General features: G+C 42.7%; 1 protein-coding gene across 1 annotated transcript; it reads right to left on the reverse strand.

The window, feature by feature from the left end:
* Positions 1 to 160: 160 nt before the first annotated feature.
* On the reverse strand, positions 161 to 27,845 carry LOC143887699 (DnaJ/Hsp40 cysteine-rich domain superfamily protein). Its single transcript, XM_077391844.1, has 3 exons — positions 27,558 to 27,845; positions 11,137 to 11,398; positions 161 to 665 (listed from the first exon to the last, which is right to left on the reverse strand). Exons 1-3 carry the CDS (start codon positions 27,720 to 27,722, stop codon positions 598 to 600), a joined length of 495 nt encoding a protein of 164 aa, XP_077247959.1. The 5' UTR covers positions 27,723 to 27,845; the 3' UTR covers positions 161 to 597.
* Between the last annotated feature and the right edge of the window lie 66 nt (positions 27,846 to 27,911).

The following is a 27,911-nucleotide window of genomic DNA, read 5'->3' on the forward strand; positions in this document are numbered from 1 at the left end:
ACAATCAGAAAGGAAAAAACATGAAATAAATGAATACAACCCATAGCCATAAACCCAAAACACATTTTTTACCAAAACAAAAGGATTCACATGACAAAAACCAAGTGACGCTTTTAAGATCCGAGGCTAGGCCCAACCCACGTTTCAGTAGGCACAAAAAGAAGGTAAAACACGTCCAAATTGGACATTAGGAGAAAAAAAATATTTCGGTATACAACTGATTGATGCTCCTAGGCATACATTAATATAAAATTCCTAGTTATGCAAGCGACAAAATACATGTACGCAGCTAGGCCATGTAATTAAGATCTGGACCTAGCCCTCTCTTTTGTTCAGACCAGGTACGGCCCTCAAGCCAAACCTAAGCACACGACCTCACGGTCTGGGGTTTCGAAAGCACATCTCATTGGATGAACCTCAGTCTCCACGTGCATAGCATTATCCCCTTGGTTTTTTATTGAAAACAAGAAACACGCAACACAAACCAAGTGACAGGCATTTCTTCCCATTACTAGGAGTAAATAACAAGGAGACTACAATCACTGAAACAAAAATACAAGGTCAGACTAAATACCAAAGAAAGGAAGCAACAATAGGTTATTTAATTCCAATATGGCCACGCCCTCCACATTCTGAACACATGATGTTGCCAGTGCCTCCACAACCTACAAAATAACAATTAGAGAACATAAAAGTTACGAATAAAAAACAAAATATAAAGGAATGAAGCACATATTATATAATAGTAAAAACCATAATATGCATTGAATTTGTAGTGAGGAAATGTAGTTCATACATACATATATATATATATATATATATATATATATATATATGAGGAAAATGATTGTGAGCTTGAAGCTCATATAGCTTATATGAGCTTGAGGACCCAAACACATGGGTCCCACATTTTTTGTGGTGATCCAAACCATTCATTTGCAATGCCCCATCATAGATAGGGTGTGTACCAAAAATCAGATCCATTGGATAATCCTAACCCTTCCAAAAGCGGAGGGAAAAAATGAGCAGATTTGTGGCAAACGGTGTCTGTCCATTTTGCCCTCCACATTTGGATGGGTTAGGATGATCCTATGAAGCTGATTTTTTGTACACATCCTATCTATGTAAGGGCCTTTCAAATGAATGCTTTGGATCATCCTAACAATGTGGGCCCACATGTGTTTGGGCCCTCAAGCTCATATAAGCTATATGAGCTTCAAGCTCACAATCATTTTCCTCTATATATATATATATATATATATATATATATATATATATGAATGCTTTGGATCATCCTAACAATGTGGACCCACATGTAAGCTATATGAGCTATATGAGCTTCAAGCTCACAATCATTTTCCTCTATATATATATATATATATATATATATATATATATATATATATATATATGAGGAAATGAATTATGTGCAGCTGCACAGATAAGCTATCTGTGCATGGCTGCACAAACCATAGTGGGGGCCACATTTTTTGGGGGATCCAAAGCATTCATTTGGAAGGCCCTTCCATGGATAGGGTGTGTACCAAAAATCAGCCCTTTAGGATCATCCTAACCCTGCCATTTGTAGAGGGAAAAAATGGGCCGAAACAGTGTCTGTCCATTTTCCCCTCCAACTTTGATTGGGTGATCCAAACCATTCATTTGATTAGCCCTCACATAGATAGGGTGTCCACAAAAAATCAGCTCCATAGGATCATCCCAACCCTACGATTTGTGGAGGTAAAATGGACGTGTATAAACCTTCACAAATGCATCCATTTTTTGCCTCCACGGTTCGATGGGTTAGGATGATCCTATGGAGCTGATTTTTTGTGGACATCCTATCTATGTGAGGGCCAATCAAATGAATGGTTTGGATCACCCAAACAATGTGGGCCTCCACTGTATTTTAAGCTAGTGTAGATAAGTTATCTACACTTGTGTGTAGAAACCTCTCTCTCTCTCTCTCTCTCTCTCTCTCTCTCTCTCTCTCTCTCTCTCTCTCTCTCTATATATATATATATATATATATATATATATAAATAATAAGGTTTTTGCGCTCAAGTGCAGATGGGCTATTTGCGCTCGAGTAATAACGAGTTTTCTATTGGTTCGTAGATGTGGGACACGCTGAAACAGGTATACTTTAAAGATAATTCAAAAAACACAGTCGAGCCCTTGCTTCTTTCACGTGGAAAAAGGAAAGGACATTCGAGTCCCTCGTAAAAGATCATTACGATAAAAAAGTATGGTTTTTTTTTTCTCGTCTCTGGTTCTCTCTCCCTTCTCCCTACTCTGGTTCAAAAAAGAAAAAACAATAAATAGATGAATCTGTATGTGAAAAGCTCAAAAAAAAACCCTAAATATATTTGGAAAGCTCCCAATATAAAAAGGCTCTATTTTTAAAAAAATCGAATCACTATTTGAAAAAACCTTAAGCCAAGAACAAATAGAAAAGAGAAGATATGTTGCTATCATTTTCATTGCAAAGAAGATTTGGAAAAAATAGAAAAAATGGTGATGAAAACGAAAAGGAAAAAAGCAAAAAAATATACATACCTAAGAGAGAGACCTTGAGTTGAAGTAAGCTGGTGATGGGGCTTCTTCCCGCTGCGGAAAAAGACCAGATCCACAATTTTTTTCACCCAAAACCCAGATCTTCTTCTTGCTTGCGTTATGGACAAAAACCCTCGCTCGTTTTCTTTTTTTAATCCCTAGGACTCGATTGTCATTTTAATTTTGTTTCGCTGAAAGGGTAGGACTCGACTGTCATTTTAAAATTTTGATTTAACTTCCTTCTTTACACCCGGACCCACACACAACAACGAATGAGAGACTGTTTGTAGCTCGAGCACAGATAGCCCATCTGCGCTCGAGCGCAAAAACCTTACTCTCTCTCTCTCTCTCTCTCTCTCTCTCTCTCTCTCTCTATATATATATATATATATATATATATATATATATATATATATGAGAGAACATTTCCTACACACTTGTGTAGGTAAGTTACCTACACACTACCTTAAAATACAGTGGGGGCCCACATTGTTTGGGTGATCCAAACCATTCATTTGAATGATCCTCACATAGATAGGGTGTCCACAAAAAATCAGATCCATAGGATCATCCTAACCATTCAAACTATGGAGGCAAAAAATGGACTAATTTGTGAAGGGCACGTCCATTTTACCTCCACAAATCGTAGGGTTGGGTCTATGGATCTGATTTTTTGTGGACACCCTATCTATGTGAGGACCATTCAAATGAATTGTTTGGATCACCCAAACAATGTGGGCCCCCACTGTATTTTAAGGTAGTGTGTAGGTAACTTACCTACACAAGTGTGTAGGAAATGTTCTCTCTCTCTCTCTCTCTCTCTCTCTCTCTCTCTCTCTCTCTCTATATATATATATATATATATATATATATATATATAGAGAGAGAGAGAGAGGGATGGATGGATAGGGGTGTAAACGAGCCGAGCCGAGCTTGGCCAGGCTCAGCTCGGCTCGTTAAGCTCGGCTCGGGCTCGCGAGCCGAGCCGAGCTTGGCTTATATTAAGTTCACACCCCTCATCTTCCCTGGACAGCCCTATCTAGTGTAATTTGACTACTTTTTTTACACTATGGGGGGTGGTCCAAGTAACAAATGGGGTTCCAAAAATGAAGTGACATATTTTGCCTCCCCCTTTCACTCCCTGGACAACCCTTTTAGTGTATATATTAATATATAATATATATATTTAAATATATTAAATTCTTAACGAGCCTTAACGAGCCGAGCCGAGCAGAGCCTAGCCTAAATCGGGCTCGGCTCGTTAAGCTTAACGAGCCTGGCGAGCCGGCTCGGCTCTGCTCGTTAAGGATTCGAGCCGAGCTCGAAGCGAGCTTCCGAGCCCGAGCCAAAATTGACACCCTTATGGATGGATGGATAGATATTTTTTTACTCTTGAAAATTTTATTTTATTTAAAAATTATTGAATCCATGAATCCTGTTTTTTTGGGTTTGCCGAATCCAACAATTCAATCCATGTCGGATCCCGACACGCGAATCCGAATCTATCATTTCTAGAGTTCCTGCATCCCCTAACTCGATCTCAAGTTGAACCATCAAGATCTTTGTAGATCCAAGCATTTCTTGGTGAAAATTCAACCAAGACACTTCATTGAGCAGATCTCTGCTTCAGATACAGAATTCTGTTCAGATCTACAAAGTGTAAGGGTTTCTTGTTCTATCATTTATAATCCTAGATTTATCCGCTGTTAGAGATCATATTTGTAGGCAATTTTCGAATTGGAAACAGCTTTTGCATTGAATTTTGAAGACAAATTGTACTAAAGAATGGCTCGGTTGCAATGTAGTTCATTAATGGCAGTAGAACTGTCCTGCTGGAATGTATTCATTTGGATCACTGTTAGAAGGATGCAATGACTCCTCTCAAAAATTTCAGATGAGATCTAAAGATCCAAGCTGAAAGATCCCACATCGGAAAGGGAGGAAAAGTTACTGTATGTGGATTTCCCCTCTCCCTCTGTAGACGCATTTTAAAACCGGGAAGGGCTGCGGCCTAGAACCGGACAATATCTACACGGTTGGTCGGGGCGTCGCAAATATGGTATCAGAGCCGTACCTCCTCTAGTAGGATGTGCCAGTGAGGACGTTGGACCCTTTAAGGGAGGTAGATTGTAATAGTCCCACAAGAAGCAGAGAGAGAAAGTTCCTGAGTTATATGTGTAGACCCCCATTCCCTGTGTAGACGCGTTTTCAGCATCTCAAGGGGCGGGCACCGCGGAGTGGGTCGGGCACAGTTAGTGCTGCTGGAAAACAAAACCGGGGAGGGTAGAGGACCCAGAACAGGACAATATCTACACAGTGGGGTGCCAACCCCATCCGGGTTGGCACGTCGGCTAGTGTCATGGGTTTGCTCCTAATAGATGTGTTTTCAGCATCTCCAAGGGGCGGGCCCGCCGGAGTGGGTCGGGCACGGTTAGTGCTGCTGGAAAACAAAACCGGGGAGGGTAGATGACCCAGAACCGGACAATATCTACACAGCGGGGTCGGGGCGTGACATAATGGTATCGGGACCTCCCACCCAATACGGTGTGCCAGCGAGGACGCTGAGCCCTAAGGGGGGTGGAGTGAAAGATCCCACATCGGAAAGGAAGGAAAAGTTACTGGGCTATATATGTGGATTTCTCCTCTCCCTATGTAGACGCGTTTTCCGCGGGAAAAACAAAACTGGGGAGGGTAGATGACCCAGAACCAGACAATATCTACACAGTGGGGTCGGGGCGTGACACAAGCAACTGTTGAGGAATGTCTTTGGAATAGATTCAAAACCATCATATCAGGAACTCAATTTCAGATCTCATTGTTTACAATATTCTCATCAAGAGTAAATTAAAAGATTAACACTGCAGCGATAAATCTGTGATCAATTGTATTTCCGGCTGGAATCTTTTTTTGCAAACAGTTCAGAACTATCTGAATTTCCTTTTAAATGGTATGGAATATCACCTAAAAGCAGATCTGAACTTCAGCTCACAGCCATTGGAAAAACTCCAGATTTAGACAAGCTGTTGGTTCCTGGTGTTCAGCTGCTATACCAGAATTCTGTTACAGAAGAATCACGTTTTTTTAACTTGCTGATTTTTATTTTTATTCTTTTGAATTGCATATTAAACCACCAAAACTCAAGATTTCGACTTCAAATGAAGTTTCACAGCCCATGGTTAACCGAAATCTGAGAACATTTGGAGTTAGATCTAATCTTTATGTAAGACTTAAAGTTGATTCGCAAATATATGATAGCTCTTTGCATTCCTCCATTACATTTGGGCAGACAGTTCAGGATCGTGACACGCTGATCCCTAATTAATTCTCAGCCAAAAATGAGTTCAGCTCTGAAAATCGTTAACAGTTAATTCATCTCCATTGAAATTCTAACTAAGAGAATGGTTTTATGTTTGATTTGCTAAGAGATGATTATAGGCTGAAAAGTGAGAAGGTTAATTTTCAGTCATGGCTTAGAAAGGCTGATCTTTGAACCAGCGTCTGTCAACAAACTCTCTCTCTCTCTCCCTCTCTCTCTCTCTCTCTCTCTCTCTCTCTCTCTCTCTCTCTCTCTCTCTCTCTCTCGAATAAATCTGTCAACAAATTCTCTTAGAACCGAGAACTATACAAGTGATTTTGATAATTGCCAGACTTCAGCTAATAGTGAGCTTTATTTTACTCTCAGACAAGCCTATTCACAGATCTAGTGCTTCTGTGCTTGTGATGCTGATGCTGATGCCGAGCCAATGGGATCAATACCAAGCAACCTCTCTCCACCACATTCTTCTCTTCTGCTGATGAGCCGGATCTGAAACAAAGAATTTAAAACCTGGCAAGCCTGCCTCTGCTTCTCTATCCGCCCGCTTAGAAGTGGATTCGAACCACTGACACAAGGATTTTCAGTCCTTTGTTTTGGGAGCAACCATCTCCAACAGAGAGCTCATTGTTTATCTGAGAACTAGTTCAGGCCCTGCTAGTTGCTGATTGAATTCTTAAGGACTACCGACGAAAGTTCACTGACCTAAACTATCCTGAGCTTTTTTATAATTGAGTATTACAAATCTACGATATCAATTGGAAGTTCGACCTTTTCGAAATAATTCAATAACATGTTAGCTTAATTAATAACAGCTAGTTCATTCTCAGCCAATAGATTTGTTTATGACCTGAGACTAGGGTTAATAGAGAACTTCCCTGCGAGACTCAACTACATCAAAGCGGTATCCGAAGCGTCCTCTGTGAATCTCAAATGCATCAACTTGGTAACAGAGAAGGCCAGAGAAGCTCCATTGCTTTGCTAATCCTGGGAAGAATTATTGTTGGGGGCTTTAAAGCAAGAAGTTCAGATTGGTGCTATTAATTTGCAGCTTGCTAGTAGAAATTTTTATCTTATGTTGCCCTGCGTTGGTTTGGTGCATCTTCAATCTGGTTTGTTTACATAGCAGCACAATTCTCCACATTTTTTTCGTTGATTTCCCATTTGGAATAGAAATAGGCAGCTCCAAGTTTTGTGATTAGCAAAACTTGCGATTAGCAACAGTGACAACTACCACATTTTGGGAGAATTTTGCCAAAATTGGCAGCAATGGCACTTAGAAAAGGAAGTCATAAATATCGGGCAACTTCAGGTCCGGACACTCTTGAGCATTTGGAAAGGATACAATTCATAGAATTTTTTATCCAAAGTCAGCGAGCATAGCAAGCATTGATTGCAGAGGTCAGAAACTTGAACCAAAAGATGGATCAGGTGGTGTTACAGCAGGTGGTGTTACAGCAGAATAGATCACCTTCGCAGGCAGAGCATGCATTCCAAGAAGGAAGCCGGAAGAATTCAAGGCAAGAATGCCGAGGAGAACAGAATCAAGGCATTGTTTTCATCCACATGACGACCAGCAATGGGAATCATGCAATGAGGCTAACATCCCCGAGTTTTATTGGAAAATGGAAGTTATAGATTTAATTGATTGGATGCACACAGTTGAAGAGGTGTTCCAGTCCTAGAATGTCCCAGTGATGAGACCAGTGCCATTGGTAGTTGCGAGGTTTAGATTCCGAGAGGCGGATTGGTGGCAAGCTTAGACCCACCAACGATGGGATATTGATGCTCACCAATTGAGACATTAGAAGAATTGAAAAGAGTGATTGGACAGGAGTTTCTACGCTTTGGTTATCACCATAGGCTGAATCAAAGGCCAAAAAGTTCAAGGACTGCGTTATTATCACAACAGCCAGATAGGCTAATCGCTAGCCCTTCTACTATTGCTAGACCACTCATTAGCTGCCATGAATATGATATTCTCAGCCAAGACTCAAAGGACTGTCCTAAACAAAGGCAACCAATTCGTGTGCAAGAAGGGTTGATAAGGATGACAGAACAAAAGTTTAAAAAAAAAAAAATCAATGTAGCTCAAATTTAGATTTGAAATGTTGAGTTGGTGTTCAACCACTTTAACAGTTATAAAGAACTTTCAAAAAATAAAAACAAAAGTATCAATATTGCTGTTTTGCTTAAGTTGATGTCATTGCCCATCATCACTTCAATTATGATTTTGAAGCAAAGTATTGCACTTCCAATTATATAAGACAGAGAGGACAAACCAGTTCATTGAATATCTAGAATTCCAATGTTGTTCTCTTAGTATGATATTGATCAGTAGCTCTTTCTTGAGACTTCAAATTTCCCAAACCTTTTCTTAATGGTGATGGAATTAGAATGAAAAGAAGACCATGCTTGTCAACAAACAACAAAGCCAAAAAAACAAGCAAAAAGAGAATCTAAAATAAACACAAAGCTATTCTAGAAGGAAAATCATCAAAAATCAAAATAGCATCCTTGTCAACCCCTGATCAAGATGATCGGCATCATCATTTGCAGACTATCAAACATGCCGAACTTCAAACTTATGACCATCAATTTACTAAAGAATTTCTTCAATGATGTCTGCAAACCTCCACGGATAGCAGGCCCCAATTTTGACCTACCATACAACATTAAGGGAATCACCCCCAACTATGAGATTATCCAACAAGACGAATCCCAGTCAAAAGCACCAGGACCTCAACTTCATGAGTCCTTTTCTCAAACAGATCCAGAGAAAGCCCACTTGATCCCCGTGTCAAAATACCTGAGCAAACACCAACATTGGCTGGACCAGGATTACCCAAGCTAGAGACATAAAATTTAATTTTAGAAACTCAGGAGAGGGACTCAACCTAGGATGGGGGCTCTCCTTGTGGCTGCTCAAATCTCCTTCCAGGATGACTTAACAGAGATACCACTAACGATAGGAAGAGTTGTCTCCTAACGGACCACCGAAGAGAAGATTTACCTCTAGATGCTTTGTATGCATCTAGAGACAGCTACGAAGCCTATTGTTCCTTCCTTTCCAAATAAACCAAAACTATTTAACAAAGAATAAGAACCATAGAGTCCCAACACAGGAAGGCAAAGGGCTAAAGACCCAAGATTCAAAATGATCTTTGATACAGCCAGGAAGAACCCAACAACCCAACTCATCCCAAAAAGCTCAAAAACAAAGGACAAGATCACAAGCGTGTAACTGCAGTGAAGGAGGAGATGATCAACTGAATCGTCATCCACAAAACATAAAGCACAATGACTGACAATGTTCTTCTCTTTTGTAAAGATCTTCCACAGAGAGAATCTTATCTAAACACGTCATCCAACAAAAGCCTTGCACTCAATCAAGGGTAGAAGAAGTAGAACACTAGTGTCACGGGGAAACAGTTCAGGACACAACCGGTATTAAAATCCATCTCGTCTCGTCTCGTTGCGTCTTGGAAATGCGTTGTTTATAGCACCTTTGGTCGCCACTCGCCGCTAAGCTGGTTGGTTGGCCAAACTCTATAGGAGGAGTTGACCCCGTGACTTGCTGACTCCTCCCCCGTTAGGCCCAGCAGGTGTGGGCAGGAGCCTTGGTGGCTTGCTCATGGGTTGCAAGAGGACTTACTTGTGCATCTGTTGCACACAGTAGGAAATCATACTTCAACTCGTAGGCGTGCCCTAAGGGAGCTTTGGGTGCGGACTGTGAGCTATCCATAGGGATGCTCCAGTTTCTTTGGTTGAGGATGGGGGCCAAAGACAGTGCATGTTGGGTTGGGTTCCCACATGCATTGCGCGGCGGACCGGTGCAGGGGGCTACTTATACTGTTTGCCCGTCTGCACCGCGGTACGTCTCGTGGGTAGGCCATTCTCTAGGTCTTCCATGGGTTCGTGCCGGGGCGACTTCGGTTGCCCTCGCGAGGTGTACACCTTGCGGATCAGTCCATGGGGCATCTTGCTCCTTGGATGACCAAGCCCTAGTGCTTGGCGGATTGGTGCGTGGCATCGTCATGCCTCGTACTCGATGGACTTTGCATTAGGCCCCAAGGCCTTATGTTCGATGTACTCGTGATGCAGGCTGATCATGAGTGTGGGTATCTAGAAGCGCATGTCAAGATCTGAGCCAAGTAGCCTGTTGAACAGCTTAGAGTTTGTGTGCACATTTGAAGCATAAAGGGGTGTTGGCGTGTAGGGCCTTTAAAGGCTTGCACGATTGAAGGCTGGCCCTAGCATTCGTGCATGTTGGGGCGCCGCACGGGTTATTCCGTTGCTCAAATATTTGGCCCGTGACACTAGGCTCACCAAGCTGGAGACTGATTCGACAAAAGACATAATTGCTTATAGAAAGAATTAACTAAGAACTTTCCTTCAGATGTCCATTTCTAAATTCTTTTATCCGCGCATTTCTCTTAGTGAACTGAGTTAAATTTGGCTAGTAAACAAGCAAACAAATCAGTCTGCCAATTGAAAAAATTCATCATGAACTGCACATTCCACTTTTCTGCATTAAATGGCAATATGAAAAGATCGCTAATGGATAGAATTGAATTTCAATAAACTGCATTAAAAAATTCCTCTAAATTTCAATAAACTTACCAGTCAGTTAGAATTGAATTTTGAATTTAAATGATTAAAAGACCGCTAATGGATAGAACTCCATTATGAATAACAATATCCAGACTCTATTTTCTATATTTTCTAATTTATCTTGTCATACATAAGAATTGCAGGGCCAATGGAAAAATAAGTAGTGTGCTTCCTCATAAAAAAAATATGAATTCCACGCAACAATTGAAAATTGCAGGGCCGATGGAAAAATAAGTAGTGTGCTTCCTCATAAAAAAATATGAATTCCAATATGAATAACAATATCCAGACTCTATTTTCTATATTTTCTAATTTATCTTGTCATACATAAGAATTGCAGGGCCAATGGAAAAATAAGTAGTGTGCTTCCTCATAAAAAAAAAATATGAATTCCAATAGGAATAACAATATCCAGACTCTGTTTTCTATATTTTCTAATTTATCTTGTCATACGTAAGAATTGCAGGGCCAATGGAAAAATAAGTAGTGTGCTTCCTCATAAAAAAAATATGAATTCCACGCAACAATTGCTGAGATGAAATAAAGATTAGAAAATCAGCAGGGTAATGAAAACTATAATCAAGAATATGAACGAATGTTTTCTCTATTCTATAAGAATGATAAGATGGGACAAGCAAAGATAAGATTCTTACCTAGGCACCTGACTTTCACAATAATTCCCTGACTCTCCAATATAGAATCAATGTATAATCCAGAACCAGAGCAGGTTGTGCACAAGACGGCACCTTTTGCTTGACAATCAATGCAACGAGGATTATCCGCTATATTTCTTTCGCCAAGTGATAACCCAATGGGCTTCTCAATAATTTCTTCTGGAATAGGCTTATCATAACAGAATAAAGATTCGAGATTGCTTTTGACTCTGTGAACATCTCTTACTGCATTTGATTTGATCTGAAGCATCAAAATGCAATAGTTAGAGGAAGTACATGTTACTGAATAAACAGTTTTTGCTAGTGGCATGCAAAATTTATGTTTTGGATGTTTCTTGTCATTATTCTCATAGTCTCTCCCATATAACTTAACTTGGGATAAGGTGCATTAAGAAATCTGCTGCTAGAGAAACTGGGTATTTGCAAAGGAATCTGATATCGACACTACTATATACTGATAATGGCACTGCTCATCATTTTACACTTTTAAAACTCTGTCAAAGGCTATTACAATTCCCAAAAAGCTCCAAGCTGTCAATCAGAAACTGTAAATAAAAGTGATTAGTGCCATTATCAAAATATGGTAGTGCAGATATCAGTCCCCATCTGCATATCATATTGAAGTTGCAAGAGATGAAGTACAGAAACTGGAGGTACTCTCAAACAGCAAAGCATAAGACCATGTCATCTTTTTTTACTATTCTTCCGGAGCTAGAGAAGACACAGTGGCTAATTTAATTGCACAATTAGGCGTGTATGTCTGTCTGCATCTGAGATCAACAGTAACATGAGACCTTCAAAGCAAGGATTTAAATGTCGGTTTCGGCGACAACCGAAACCGAAATTTTTTGGTTTCAGCTGAAATAATGTAAAACTATTTATAAATTTTAGGTTTTTAAAAAATTTCCACCGAAATTTTACAATTTTCAAAATTTTCATTCATTGCTTTCGGTGTAAATCATGAAATTATTTTCGACGGAAATCTTGTAAAAAGGGGGGGGGACAAAATTTCGATGAAATTACCAAAATTTCGCCGAAATTTAATACTTTTCTGATCCATTGCTCTTTCGGTGTCGGTCCACACCGAAACCGACATATTTCGGCCGAACTTTCGGATTTCGGCCGAACTTTCGGATTTCGGCCGAACTTTAAAACTATGCTTCAAAGACAGACAATTGTGCAGCAGGAAACCTTAAGACTTCAACTTTCAACTATTCATTACATTAGCAAAATGATTTTTCAATGATAAAGGAAATATTCAAAATTCTACATGAAATTGGCCCATATGCATTGGCCACAAGGAATAGGAAGGATCATTGATGGTAGCATTCTACCTCCTTGAAAACTGGAGAATGGTGGTAGGAGCTTGATGGTAGCATTCTACCACCTTGAAAGAGAGAGAGAGAGAGAGAGAGAGAGAGAGAGAGAGTAACAATTGTCATACAACATACCTGGAAGAGGAAAGTCGTTCGACACGGTTAGTAGGAGCTTCAGACCACGCCAACAAAGTCACCAATCGTAATGTTTTGACCCTTGCCAAATTTTAACTACTTACTCTAGGATACACAAGTAGAAATCTACAGGCTTAAGGAAGCGGGCGAAGGAGCACCTTATGATAATAATACTTCAAATCAACGAAATGATTGCCCAAAGCTACTTGTACATTGGAAGTACCTAGTTCATTGGAAAATACAAATGTATGTGATACTTGCAAAGCTTCCAATTGAAGAACTCTCATATGTCATGCCAATCGAATCTTTTCCAATGGGGGACTATGATAGGGACTGTCCTAAGGTCCAAATTTTAATTTTTTAGGTGTCATTTTATTCCCTTAAGTTATAATAGGGTTACTATAGTCTTTTTCCATCAAAATCACTTAAGTTTTTTGAGTTATGAGTGTTTTAAATATGCCTCACTTGTGTATTAAGGGAATTTTAAGTGAGAGCAAGTTTTAAGTCATTGGTGGGTATTTTGGTCCAAAAATGTTGGTTTTTGTTTAGGGCTCCAGAACTTTCTAGGTTTCTCCTTTTTATCTTTTATATATTGTAAGCTTCATGGCACTCTTTTTTAATGTTATCCTATGGAATGATGAATTAATAAATATTTGAAGTTTTTCTCTTCTGTGGATGTGATGTCTACTCCTTTTGACAAGGTGTGATGCCTTGATCTTCCGTAAGGTGTGATGCCTAAGAATCCCTTGGTGTGATTACCTAGGTTTTTGTTGGTGAGATTCCAACCTTGCTATCTAACTCTTTCTCGTTCTCAGTCTGTGTTGCTTAAACCTAGGTGACATTCTTAGGAAACCTAAAGAGATTCTAGGTATTTTTATCTCCCATTGCTTTTTTTTTTCTTTTTTAGTTCTTGATTTGTACATATGATCCTTTGATCCATGGGCCTCTTAGTCCCACCAAAAATCTTTTCCAACACCTCCCGGCATGTCTGCACCTACCCCGGCATATTTGCACCTTCCTGGCATATGTCAACAAATTCACGACATATGTATGCACCTCTCCGATATATGTTTGCATCCTTCTAAACCTACCCTAAACCTAGTAGAAATATTCTTTCAATCTAATCATATATTTTAGAATCCAAAACCTTGATTTTCTCACACCCTTTTCACCCCCAACATCCCTTCCCTCGATCGTCCTGCTTCAACATGCAAAACATTGTTTTGATTTTAAATGTATTAAAACAAGAAAAGTTGTGCCTAATCTCAAAACGTGCACTTCTCTTTTTGAGACTATCACATTTGGGAAATATGGTGTCACTTGTAAAGGTGTCAAGGTGGACGAAGGGAAAGTGAAACACTATTGTAGATTAGCCTACGCTAACTACCATCACTCAAGTCAAAAGGTCCCATGGTCTTGTAACCTTTTATTATCACTTATCATGAACATTGGTTTTACCATTTATTGTTTGCATGAAGTCTGATCCTTTCAAGTGAACTACAGCTTGCAAAAAGTGTTTTAAGTTGGTCAAGGAGAAGACAACGTCAACCAGCACCACTGTTCCCGTGTTTCCCTATTTTTAAGAAGGTGTTCGAGGTCGAGTGTGATGCTTCACATGGTGTAGTCCTGAACTAGAAGGGTGTGCATTACTTTAGCAAGAATTTGAATGATGGGTTGCTGATATTCGACTTATGATATGGAACTCTACATTTTTATTCAAGAAATAAGGTATTGGAGGCACTACCACATCCCCCATTAGTTCATTTTATAGTCCGAAAGAAGCTCAAACTGATCCATGGAAGTTGGTGGCCTCCTTCAAGAGTACATTTTTTCTCTGACACCAATCAAAAAGAAAATATGTGATGCAAATGCGTTGATCCAACTAGTAGCCTTGTTGCACACTCTATCGGCTGAAGTTGTGGGGTTCAGCCTCCTCAAAGACCACTATAAAGAACCCTAACTTTGATAACATACCAAGAAGATGCTTGGAGGAGGATCCTAATGGGGAGTTTCTACTTCAAAATAGAGTTTTCTTTTGAAGTAACCAGCTTTGCTTCCTTGATTGTTTGTAGCAAGAGAAGATCATTGTAGAGCTTTGTGGTGTAGGTTTGGAAGGACACTTAGGCCACATAAAAATTTCGAAACTTATAGACGTTAAGTGCTATTGGCCATTTATGCATAGAGATGTTGCATGCTACACTAACAAATGCCATACTTGACATGTTTCCTACCGAAAAAAACAATCTATACACTATATTATCAATTCCACGTGTCCCATGGGAATATCTAAGCATGAACTTTGTGTTGGATTTACCAAAAAAAAGGTATGGTTTCTATGTTTGTGATTGTAGATAGGTTTTGAAAATGCCACATTTTCTTCCGTGCAAAAGGAATCAAGATGATTTGCACTTTTTGAAATCGTCTTTTAGGAAGTTGTGCACCTTCATAGACTTCCAAAGACGATTTGTTGAGATGTGAAGTTTATGAACATCATTGAATGATACAATGTGAGAAGATGGGAACCAGGCTTCAGCATGCGAGTGCCTACCATCCTCAAACTGACAGACGGATAGAGGTAGTGAATCAGAGCCTTGGGAAGGAGTATTTTCATGGACCCTCGATTCCTGTGGAGCTCTTAACGACTTATCGTCATGAACCCCTGATTCTTGCGGTGGCTCTTCGTGACTTATCGTCATGGACCCTCGATTCTTGTGGGGCTCTTAGTGACTTATTGTCATGGACCTTCGATTCCTGCGGGGTTCTTCGTGACTTATCGTCATGGACCCTCAATTCTTGTAGGGCTCTTAGCGACTCATCATCATGGACCCTCGATTCCTCTTCGTGACTCATCGTCATGGACCCTCAATATTCCTGCATGGCTCTTCGTGACTCATCATCGTGGACCCTCAATTAATGCGTGGATCTTTGTGACTCATCGTCGTGGACCCTCGATTTCTGCGTGGCTCTTCATGACTCATCATCATGGACCCACGATTCCTGTGGGACACTTCGTGACTCATTGTCATGGACTCCCGATTCCTGTGGGGCTCCTCGTGACTCTTCATCATGGACCCTCAATTTCTGCGGGCCTCTTCGTAACTCATCGTCACGGACCCTCGATTCCTTCGGGGCTCTTCGTGACTTATAGTCATGGACCCAAACTTGGTCCCTCTACCATTGCATGTCACTCATAGCAAGAATGGTCAAGCTTTGGCTGAAAACATTCAATAAATACATACTCAAGTACATCAGAAGACAGAGGCGGGCAACAAGTATATAGAGGCCACCAATAAACAATGAATATCACGTTTTTTCAAGAAGGGGATAAAGATTATAGTGTATCTTGGAAGATAAAGATTCCAGACAGGAACCGATAACAAGCTCAACTAGGAAACAGTTTGTCCGCCTAAAATTCCCCATCAGATCAAATGATCAATGATAAATGATATAAGATTGAGCTACTAGAGGTTTATGATATCATCCCCATGTTTAATGCCATTGATTATTCAAGTTCAATAGTATAACATTATAGGAAAGACAGAAGTATATATTCCCCTTCCAAGGAAAGCATAATAGAAGAACAGGCAATATACAGATAGTATGATACCTTGTACAGTGGAAGAAGATCTCCTAATGGGTGACTGAAAAAGAAATTCATTATGACAATATGTAATTGTTTGATGAGTACGAATAAGATAACTTGAGGGTGAGTTTTGTCATGGACTCTCCAAAATGAAGAACAATTCAGAAGATTAATGAATTTTTAAGGAGTTTGGTAGGTTTAGGATTGATTTCCTTACCAAAAGCCTGTAATTTCTGGGTTTAACTCAGAAAATCAGGTCCAGATGCCTAATTGAAGTAGGATGTCAGTTCCTATTTGATGTATAATTACAACTAGGTGATACGCAGGAAAGAGGATCAGGTTTAGTCTATCAATAAGGGAGAATCGTCCACTTGTTTCTCATCTCCAGCTCAGCCATTCCTAGATTTTGACAGCAACAGATTGGCGCCATCCGCGGGAACTGAACATAAAAGTCTCAAAGGGCCCAGAAATGGCAGGTGCTCAGAGAGGTGCACACACCAGCTCTGCTCAGGGGGCACGGTCCAACCCTTGGAGCAGAAACACCAGGCAACGAATAGCATCACAGATCATCGTCCCTCCAGGAGAGGACCAATCTGAGCAGCTGCCGGTTCAACCTCCGCCACCGACCACCCCGACAGCAGAACAACTCAACACTTCAGTCCAGCAAATGGCGAACCTGGCTGATCAATACTGAAGTCTGGCTGAGAACTTCGCCGCGCATGCGAGACCAGAGAACAGACATCAGCAATCACATAGGACCCTATGAAGCACGGGTACGGGTACGGGGTGCGGGTACGACACGACACGGGTACGTGGGTACGTGATTTGCCAAAAAAACCGGGTGCGGGTACGTTCGGGTACGCCGAATATAATAATATATTTTAATATTTTATTATATATTTATAAAAATTAAAAAATAATAATTGTAGAGCAATCAAATAACAATAACATCACCAAAATGGAAAATTCTAATATTACTCTTCATTTCATAAGTGATTAAGTTCCATATTTCATAACAAGAGGCATCATTCATTAGAAAAAAAAGTCTGTCACCAGTGTGTTGACCAGTGCCTGACAAGATGAATAATTTTTAGAGAACAAATTATGAGATTTTTTTTACCGGACTTTTGGGATTTAATAATGTTTGGACAAAATAGATTTTATGAATTTTTAAAATTTGAAAAATACCCCACCGTTTGGAAGTTAAGAAAGTTAAAATTTTGACCCGACCCTTTTTCTTTGAATTTTGTACTAGAACTGGAGAGTTGACTTTTTTTCCTTTTAGATTTGGGTGTTGAAACTATTTTTAATAAATCCAAAAGGGGGGTATTCCGTTATTTACATGTAAATCTTAAGTAAATGGACAATAAAATAGTAAAGGCATTTACATGTAAATCTTAAGTAAATGGACAATAAAATAGTAAAGGCATTTACATGTAAATACCGAGTACAGGAAAGTAAAGAGAAGTACAGGAGAGGAAAGAGAAGCAGGAGAGGAAAGAGAAGCAGCAGGAAGAAGCGGGACGTGTCGGGTACGCGTGGTGCGCACCCGACACGCAAAATTAGTTTTTTTTTTACAAAAAAGGGGGGTATGTACCCCGGACGTACCCGGGGCGTACCCGGACGTACCCGCACCCCATACGTGTCGGGTGCGGGTGGGGGAGCCCCGGGAGAGTACTCGTGCTTCCTAGATAGGACCTCTAATGCACGAACAGCAGAGCCCCGGCGAAGAAACCGCCACTCCCCTACGCCAGAGCGCCGACAAAGAAGATCAGCGCACTCCATAACCTCTGCACACGCAAGAAGAAGTGAAAGGCAAGGGTCGAGATCAGCAGACCATCGCCCTCGTGATGAGGTAGAGTCCAGAGGACAAACACAACAACATCATCGCAGATGGAGAAGCCCGAACAGCCAATCTGGGTCGACCTCTGATAAACTTCGGGAGAATCCTCAACAAAGGAACGGAAAAGAGCATGGTCAGACAGATAGTGTTCAACAGAAATTAGAAGAGTTCGATCATCGTTTGAAGGACCTCACTAAGGGAGCTCCTTCAGAATACAAGAGACCCTTCAGCAACAAACCTTCGTTCACCGAGGAGGTCCTCCAAGCCGTACCACCACAAGGATTCAAAATGCCCCAACTACCACAGTACGACGGCACAACGGACCCAGTAGACCACCTCGAGACTTTTAAGACGATGATGCTCATTCATGGCGTATCAGATGACTTTATGTGCAGAGCTTACCCGGCCACACTGGTCGGAGCCGCCCGAGATTGGTATTCAAGCCTCCAGCCGGGCTCAATCAAGTCTTTCGAAGAGTTCGGAGACCAACTAGTGAAGCATTTTCTCAGCAGCCGAAGAAATCGAAAGACAGCAGCATCATTAATGACTGACTGACAAGAAAAGGGTGAGTCTCTCAAAGACTTCATCTCTAGGTTCAATAGAGAAGCCCTGCTGATACCGAACTTGGACCCGTCAGAGGCCATGAACGCCCTCCTTTCGAGGGTGAAGCCTGCGGATTTCAGATTGTCCATTGCGAAGAAAGCTCCCACCTCCCTCGCCGATCTCATAACTTGGGCTAAGAAGTATATAACGGCCGAGGAGACATTGACTGCGCTTAATCTCATTCCCGAAGCAGATAATGAGATTAAGCGCAAAGTTCGGGAAGAAGAGAGGGGTACATCAGCCCCGAATCAGAAGAACCGGAGGGAGGATAGGAATCAAAGAAGAGATGGAAGCCCCAGGAGGAGAGAGGACAAATACACCACCCTCAACGCACCGAGGAGTCAAATACTTATGGCCATCAGAGACGAGCAGTACCTCAAATGGCCTCCGAAGCTAATGACCAAGGGAAACGAGAGAGATAAGTCAAGGTACTGCCGGTATCACAGGGACCACGGGCACGACACCAACAAGTGCCGCCATCTTAAAGAGGAAATTGAGAACTTGATAAAGAGGGGGCACCTCAGAGATTTCGTGGGAAAGAAAGATCGACCAATGGAAAGAGAGTCGTCTCGCAAAATCCTGAAACGCTCGAGTCTGGCACACTCGAAAACTCAGGAGCAGAAGAGTCCTGCCAGAAAGAGTCGTCCCCCACAGTCAGCTGGGGTCATCAATACAATAGTAGGTGCCCTAACGGCAGGTGGGACCTCTTCATCAGGACGAAAAGCATACGCAAGGCAGGTCAGTTCGGCCCACATCCCCAGTAAAAGACCGTAAACGGACCAAACCATATCTTTTTCGAACGTGGAGCTCGAGGGGGTCCTGTTGCCCCATAACGACGCTATGGTCATCAACATGATTGTATCAGACCTCCTCGTGAAGAAAGTTTTGGTGGACAACGTGAGCTCAGGTGATATCTTGTACTAGCATGCCTTCAAACAGAATGCCATCCCGGAAGATCGTCTGAAGCCCTTCGACTCCCATTTATATGGTTTCTCCGAAAATATCGTGCCAGTCGAAGACTCCGTAGAGCTGCCTGTTTCGATCGGTAGTGCCCCGCACCACAGCTTCGCGCTGATAGAGTTCTTAGTGGTTAAAGCCCAGTCCGCCTATAACGCAATCTTAGGAAGACCCGGGCAGAAACTGCTAAGAGCCATCACTTCGGCCTACCACCAGAAGATAAAGTTCGTCACGCCTGAAGGCATCGGAGAAGTCAGAGGAAACCAAATCGAATCCCGGGAGTGCTATGCAACGCTCCTCAAAGGAAAGGCAGCAGCCGAATCGCTCCCGATCGAAATGTTTGATCTAAGGGACAAAGCCCAGATAATAAGGAACGAGTCAACCGAGGACTTGGAGAACATTCCCCTCTTTGAAGATGGGGATAAAGATAAGGTTGTTAGAATTGGGTCGACACTTCCGAACGACCTCAGGACAGTCCTGATCAGATTCTTAAGGCAGAAATCAGATGTGTTCGTCTGGTCACCCGCAGACATGCCCGGGATCGACCCACCTGAGCGTCCACAGGCTCAATGTCGATCCCACCTGCAAGCCAGCGAAGCAGAAAAGAAGAAGTTTCACACCGGAGAGGCAGAAAGCCATAAGTGAGGAGGTCGAGAAACTACTCCAAACTAAGTTCATCAAAGAGATACACTACCCGGACTGGTTGGCCAACGTAGTTATAGTCAAAAAGTCTAACTGGAAGTGGAGAATCTGCACCGACTTCACCGATCTGAAAAAGCATGCCCAAAGGACAGCTACCCCCTCCCGAATCAATCAGCTCATTGATGCTACATCGGGACACGAACTACTCAGTTTCATGGACGGCTTTTCGAGCTACAACCATATCAGAATGTGCGAAGAGGATGTCCCCAAAACGGCATTTATCACGGACCAGGGCTTGTACTGTTACAGAGTTATGCCCTTCGATCTAAAAAACGTTGGGGTGACATATCAGAGGCTAGTCAATCAACTGTTCAAAAAACAGATCAGACGCAACATGGAGGTATATGTGGACGATATGCTCGTAAAGAGCCTCCAAACCGACCAGCATGTCACCGATCTGGAAGAAGCATTTGAAGTCCTGAGGCTGAACAATATGAAGTTAAACCCGACTAAGTGTGCTTTCGGAGTGAAAGCAGGTAAGTTTCTAGGGTTCATGGTCAGCCAGAGAGGCATTGAGGCAACCCCGGAGAAGATACAAGCCGTGCTAGAGATGAGCCTGCCAGCTACCATCAGAGAAATCCAAAGGTTCACTGGTCGGATCACTGCTCCCGGGAGGTTTATTTCGAATTCTGCGGAGAAATGTCTCCCCTTCTTTAAAGCTCTGAAGGGAGTCAAGAATTCACCATGGACTCAAGAATGCCAAACGGCCTTCGACGAGCTGAAAACATATCTCACTTCACCGCCTTTGCTTAGTAAGCCCGAACCCGGAGAGCAGCTCATTCTTTATCTGGCCGTCACGAGAAACACTCTGGCCGCTATTCTGGCAAGAGAAGATGGTGGCCAGCAAAAGCCTATCTATTACGTTAGCCGAATACTCCATGATGCAGAGCTCAGATATCAGAGGATTGAGAAAATAGCTTACGCTTTGGTGATGGCAGCTCGTAAGCTGAGACCATACTTCCAGTCACACACCATCGATGTCCTGACAGATCAGCCACTAGGACAAATACTGCACAAGCCTAACAGTTCTGGAAGACTGGTGAAATGGTCTGTAGAACCCGGCGAATTTGACATCCATTATAAGCCGCGTCCTGCCATAAAGGCCCAGGTGTTAGCAGACTTCTTGGCATAATGCAGCATACCGAGTGAGCCCGCCGGAAAGCATGAATCAGTACTTGAGAAGACTGTAACAGAGGAAGAAGCGCTTATGTCCCGAGGACCAAGCACATAGCTAGAGACAAGCCCTACAGATAGCAGTAGCCTCGCCGAAGAAGTGGGGTCAACAGTAGAGCAGCCGCATCCCTTATTGCAAGGATGCGGCTGGCGGTGGAAGTAGGAGCATATGACATACGAGCACATAGTGATTCCCAATTGATCATCAACCAAGTCGTCGAAGAGTACGAAGCTAGAGAGTCAAGGATGTCAAAATACTTGGAAAGGTAAAGACCCTCGCCGAGGCATTCAGAAGATTTAAGATTGTCAAAGTACCCAGGACAAAAAATGCAAAAGCCGATGCCCTTTCACGATTGGCTACATCCGAATACACGAACCTGGGAGCAGTTTACATTGAGGTACTAAAAAAGGCAATCATTGACCTCAAGGAAGAGACAGTTCTGCAGATCAATCAAGAACCCTCGTGGATGGATGATGTCATCAAATACTTGAAACACGGGACACTGTCGGAGGACAAGAAGGAGTCCCGCAAGATTGTCCAACGATCTACACGATTCACTCTGCACAGAGGCGAACTGTACAAAAGATCATACTAGTGGCCTTATCTGAAATGCCTGGGGCCCACCGATGCAGCCCGCTCACTCCGGGAAGTCCACGAGGGCATATGTGGGGAACACTTGGGCGGAAAAGCCCTAGCACACAAGGTACTCCGAAGAGGGTACTATTGGCCCACTCTTAGACAGGATGCGTCAGAGCTTGTGAAGAAGTGCAAGAAGTGTCAGAAGTTTGCTGCAGTCGACCACCTCCCTGCAACTTCGATGGTCCCAATCCTGAGTCCAATTCCCTTCGCAGTCTGAGGCATGGACATCTTGGGGCCGTTTCCTCCAGCTAGCGGACAGAGAAAGTTCGTGGTTCTCGTGATTGACAACTTTACGAAATGGGTCGAGGCCGAGCCTCTGGCCAAGATCACTGAACACAACATTACAAATTACTTCTGGAAAGCAGTGGTCTGCCGATTCAGCATCCCCAAGATCCTCATCACCGATAATGGAAAACAATTCGACAATGCCAAGTTAAGGAAATTCCGCACAAACTTGGAAATAGAACAGCGGTTCACATCAGTGGCCCATCCACAAACCAACGGGCAAACTGAAGTCACTAATCGCATCTTGTTGCAAGGAATCAGGAAGCGATTGGATGACCACGAAGGACGATGGGCCGACGAGTTGTATCATGTCCTATGGGCGTATCGCACGACAACCAGAACTGCAACGGGAGAAACTCCCTTCAACCTAACCTTTAGAACCGAAGCGCTAATACGGTTGAAAATTGGCACCCCCGCCCTCAGGAACGAATACTTCAACAAGCAGCATAATCCGGACGATAATCCGGACGGATTGAGGACTAACGTCGATCTGTTGGAAGAAGCAAGAGAGAGGGCGGGAATCAAAATGGCAGCATATCACCAGAGTATAGCCAGATACCATGACATCCGACCAAACTGGGCAAGCTTGCTCCCTACAGAATTGCAAGGGTCATAAGGCCGGGGACCTACTGGCTGGAGACGCTGGACGGTCAAACACTCCCCCACGCCTGGAATTCTAAGAACCTCCGAAGGTTCTATCAGTAAACAAAAAGAAGAGGAAGTCGGTGTAATGACCCGGCTCTGACCGAGATTATCTTGTTAATGAAATGATCACTCAGATCTTCTATCACTTTCTTGTCTTCGGAATTTTGTCCTAATTCATGTTCGTATACGATGAGATAATCAAATAATCAACAACTCAACGGTTGGAGGCCGGCCAATAGAAGGTCGTCCGTAAATCCAACCGAGCTCCTTATGACGCAATGTTAGAGGGATTCCAGAAAATCCTAAGTTGTAGTTTGTATGGGGGAAGGTCATCTATTCAATGGATGGCCTCTTCAGAACTCAACGGTTGGAGGCCGGCCAATAGAAGGTCGTCCCTAAATCCAGCCGACCTCCTTATGACACAACATTAGAGGGATTCTAGAAAATCCTAAGTTGTAGTTCGTATAGGGGAAGGTCGTCTATTCAATGGATGGCCTCTTCACAACTCAACGGTTGGAGGCCGGCCAATAGAAGGTCGTCCGTAAATCCAACCAACCTCCTTATGACGCAACGTTAGAAGGATTCCAAAAAATCCCAAGTTGTAGTTCGTATGGGGGAAAGTCGGCCTCTTCACAACTCAACGGTTGGAGGACTACCAATAGAAGGTCGTCAGTAAATCCAACCGACCTCCTTGTAATGCAACGTTAGAGGGATTCTAGAAAATCCTAAGTTGTAGTTCGTATGGGGGAAGGTCGTCTATTGAATGGACGGCCTCTTCACCACTCAACAGTTGGAGGACGTCCAAGCTGATCCGAAAATCCAGCCGAATTCCACATTTTGCAACATTTCAGGGATTCTTAAAAATCCTAAGGTGTAGTTCGTCCAGAAGGAGATCGTCCAAATGAAGCATCGATCTCTTCAACGCAACGGTTGGAGGACGTCCAATATAGAGCTCATCCGAAAATCTAGCCGAACTCCATATTTTGCAAGGTTTGAGGGTTTCCTGAAAATCCTAAGTTGTAGTTCGTCCAGAAGGAAATCGTCCAAATGAAGCACCCGAAAATCCAGCCGAACTCCATATTTTGCAACGTTTGAGGGATTCTTAAAAATTCTAAAGAAGCGTCGATCTCTTCAACGCAACGGTTGGAGGACGTCCAATATAGAGCTCGTCCGAAAATTCAGCCGAACTCCATATTTTCCAACGTTTGAGGGATTCTTAAAAATCCTAAGTTGTAGTTCGTCCAAAAGGAGATCGTTCAAATGAAGCGTCAATCTCTTCAACGCAACGGTTGGAGGACGTCCAATATAGAGCTCATCCGAAAATCTCGCCAAACTCCATATTTCGCAACGTTTGAGGGATTCCTGAAAATCCTAAAGTTGTAGTTCGTCCAGAAGGAAATCGTCCAAATGAAGCGTCGATCTCTTCAATCCAACGGTTGGAGGACGTCCAATATAGAGCTCGTCCGAAAATCCAGCCGAACTCCATATTTTGCAACGTTTGAGGGATTCTTGAAAATCCTAAGTTGTAGTCCGTCCAAAATGAGGTCGGCTGAAAGAGGTTGTCCAAGATCACAACCGATCTCTTCACCTCTCAATGGCAGAAGGTCATCCAAAAAGAGGTCATTCGAAAATCTAACCGACCTTCTTATTTCGCAGCGTTTGAGGGATTCCTGAAAATCCTAAGTTGTAGTTCATCCGGAAAGAGGTCGGTTTAAAGAGGTCATCCAAGCGCACGACAGATCTCTTCACCTCTCAATGGCCGAAGGTCGTCCAAAAAGAGGTCGGCTTAAAGAGGTCGTCCAAACGCACGACGGATCTCTTCACGACCCAATGGCTGAAGGTCGTCCAAAAAGAGGTCGCCCAAGCGCACGACGGATCTCTTTACCTCTCAATGGCCGAAGACCGTCCAAAAAGAGATCGGCTGAAAAGAGATCGTCCATGATCTCAACCGATCTCCACACGATCCAACGACAGGAGGCCGTCCAAAAAAGAGATCGGCTGAAAAGAGGTCGTCCATGATCCTAACCGACCTCCACAATACAACGGCAGGAGGCCATCCAAAAGAGAACGGCTTAAAGAGGTCGTGCACTTCGTCCAAGTGCACGACGGGTCTCTTCACCTCTCAATGGCCGAAGGTCGTCCAAAAAGAGGTTGGCTTAAAGAGGTCGTCCAAGTGCACGACGGATCTCTTCAGCTCCCAATGGCCGAAGGTCGTCCAAAAAAAGATCGACTTAAAGAGGTCGTCCAAGCGCACAACGGATCTCTTCACCTCCCACTGGCCGAAGGTCGTCCAAAAAGTGGTCGGCTTAAAGAGGTCGTCCAAGCGCACGACGGATCTCTTCACCTCCCAATGGCCGAAGGTCGTCCAAAAAGAGGTTGGCTTAAAGAGGCCGTCCGAAAATCTAACCGACCTTATTTCGCAACGTTTGAGGAATTCTTGAAAATCCTAAGTTGTAGTTCGTCCGAAAAGAGGTCGGCTTAAAGAGGTCGTCTAAGCTCATGACGGATCTCTTCACCTCTCAATGGCCAAAGGTCGTCCAAAAAGATGTCGGCTTAAAAAGGTTGTCCAAGCGCACGACGGATCTCTTCACCTCTCAATGGCCGAAGGTCGTCCAAAAAGAGGTCGGCTTAAAGAGGTCGTCCAAGTGCATGAGGGATCTATTCACCTCCCAATGGCCAAAGGTCGTCCAAAAAAAGGTCGGGTTAAAGAGGTCGTCCAAGCGCACGACGGATCTCTTCACCTCCCAATGGCCAAAGGTCGTCCAAAAAGAGGTCGGCTTAAAGAGATCGTTCAAGCGCACGACGGATCTCTTCACCTCCCAATGGCCGAAGGTCGCTAAAAGAGGTCAGCTTAAAGAGATCGTCCAAGCGCACAACGGATCTCTTCACCTCCCAGCAGTCGGAGGACGTCCAATATAGAGTTCGTTCGAAAATCCAACCGAGCTCCATATTTTGCAACGTTTAAAGGATTCTCGAAAATCCTAAGTTGTAGTTTGTCCAGAAGGAGATCGTCCAAAAGAAGCGCCGATCACTTCTCAAATCAACGGTGGGAGGACATCCAATATAGAGTTCGTCTGAAAATCCAAATGAGCTCCATATTTTGCAACGTTTAATGGATTCTCGAAAATCCTAAGTTGTAGTTCGTCCAAAAAGAGATCGTCCAAAAGAAGCGTCGATCTCTTCTCAAAGCAACGGTTGGAGGACGTCCAATATAGAGTTCGTCCGAAAATTGAACCGAGCTCCATATTTTGCAACGTTTAAAAGATTCTCGAAAATCCTAAGTTGTAGTTTGTCCAGAAGGAGATCGTCCAAAAAAAGCGCCGATCTCTTCTCAAAGCAACGGTCGGAGGACGTCCAATATAGTGTTCGTCCGAAAATCCAACCGAGCTCCATATTTTGCAACCTTTAAAGGATTCTCGAAAATCCTCAGTTGTAGTTTGTCCAGAAGGAGATAGCCCAAAAAAAGCGCCGATCTCTTCTCAATGCAACGATAGAAGGCCGTCCGAAAGAGTTCGGCCAAAAGAGATCGTCTAAAATCTCAATCGATCTCCCGATACAAACAACAAGACCAGTTAAAGGTGCTCGGCTGAAAGAGTTCGGCCAAAAGAGCTCGGTCAAAGGAGGTCGTCCAAAAGCTCTTAAAAATAAACTGCTTAAAGAAAAAACTGCACTCCCCAAGACCTCAAAACGACCTAAAGGAGTGGGGGGCAACTGATAGGGATAAAAATAACTAGCCAATCAGGAAGCTCCACGTGTCAAAGGGCCCTCATATGCCAAAAGGGTAACAAAGTAATTCCCCATGCTCAACAAAAGCCTCCTACAAGAAGCAGTATTTACGACTCATTGCCATCCGCTCACGGGCAATATGGTAATCATACCACACGGGAAATCACGGATTAGCCCTAACACACCCAACCACTATAAATATGGGTAAGATCCAAAAGGTAAGGGACACGATTCCCAAAAACTTACTATTTCAAGTTGAGTTTCCTTATCTGTTGCGATTAATGACTTAAGCATCGGAGGGCCTTCCTGGAGAAACCCCTCCGAGGTGGTCTTCTAACCGTTCTTTCGTGTGTAGGATGAAAGCAAGGACAAATCAAGGCCGTCCACTTGTTTCTCATCTCCAGCTCAGCCATTCACAGATTTTGTCCGCAACAGGAACCCAATTCCAGATTGATATAACAGAACAGAAAAAAACAGAAGAAAATCCTTAGATTTTACCATTACTAGGAGAACTAAACCCCCAGCTAGATGTAATCAAATACAGGCAAACATTGAAAATTAAAGCTTCTACGTTTATTCAATAATGTAAGTCCACTCCAAAAAATAATGAAAGCAGACTTCACCTATCCAAATTACCAACAAAATTTGACAAGGAGTCCTAAAGAAACCCCAAATTCTAATATCATCCACACAAAATACATGGAACAAGAAAAGAGAAACATACTAATCTTCCAAAGAACCTCATTACCATAAAAGTTGATACCCAAAACCAGAATTCTTGGAAGTACTGACCTGATTTGAATTATAGCTAGGAACGGATCCATTGATAGAGGTGACAAGGATTTTTTTCCTGATGGGTCCTCTTCCCTTGGAGTGAAACCCATAAATCTCATGGAGAGAAGATGGAAATGATGAAGTCAGTAAAGAAATTGACGAGAGCATAATCGAATTCGTCATTTAAGATGTTCCTCAGCTTCCTCGATTTTCCATGGGGTCAGAAGAAAAGGGTCGATAGAGATACCCTCGAATTTATCGTCCTGAACTCATGTCATTGTTTTGTCCGCTCCCATATGGGTCGTGGTTGTTTTAGATTATGACAACAGATTCTGAAATCCCCAACCGATTATTGGACTCAAACTTAGTGAA

This window comes from Tasmannia lanceolata, unplaced genomic scaffold, assembly GCF_043159265.1.
Source record: "Tasmannia lanceolata isolate RefF3 unplaced genomic scaffold, GAP_Taslan_0.1 ptg000012l, whole genome shotgun sequence".
NCBI classification, from domain to species: Eukaryota; Viridiplantae; Streptophyta; class Magnoliopsida; order Canellales; family Winteraceae; genus Tasmannia; species Tasmannia lanceolata.

Coding starts and splice junctions, on each gene's coding strand:
- LOC143887699 (XM_077391844.1), bottom strand. CDS start 27,722: ATGACGAATTCGATTATGCTCTCGTCAATTTCTTTACTGACTTCATCA. Junction 11,399..27,557: donor CTAGCTATAATTCAAATCAG/GTCAGTACTTCC, acceptor TTGATGCTTCAG/ATCAAATCAAATGCAGTAAG. Junction 666..11,136: donor TGTGAAAGTCAGGTGCCTAG/GTAAGAATCTTA, acceptor GTTATTTTGTAG/GTTGTGGAGGCACTGGCAAC.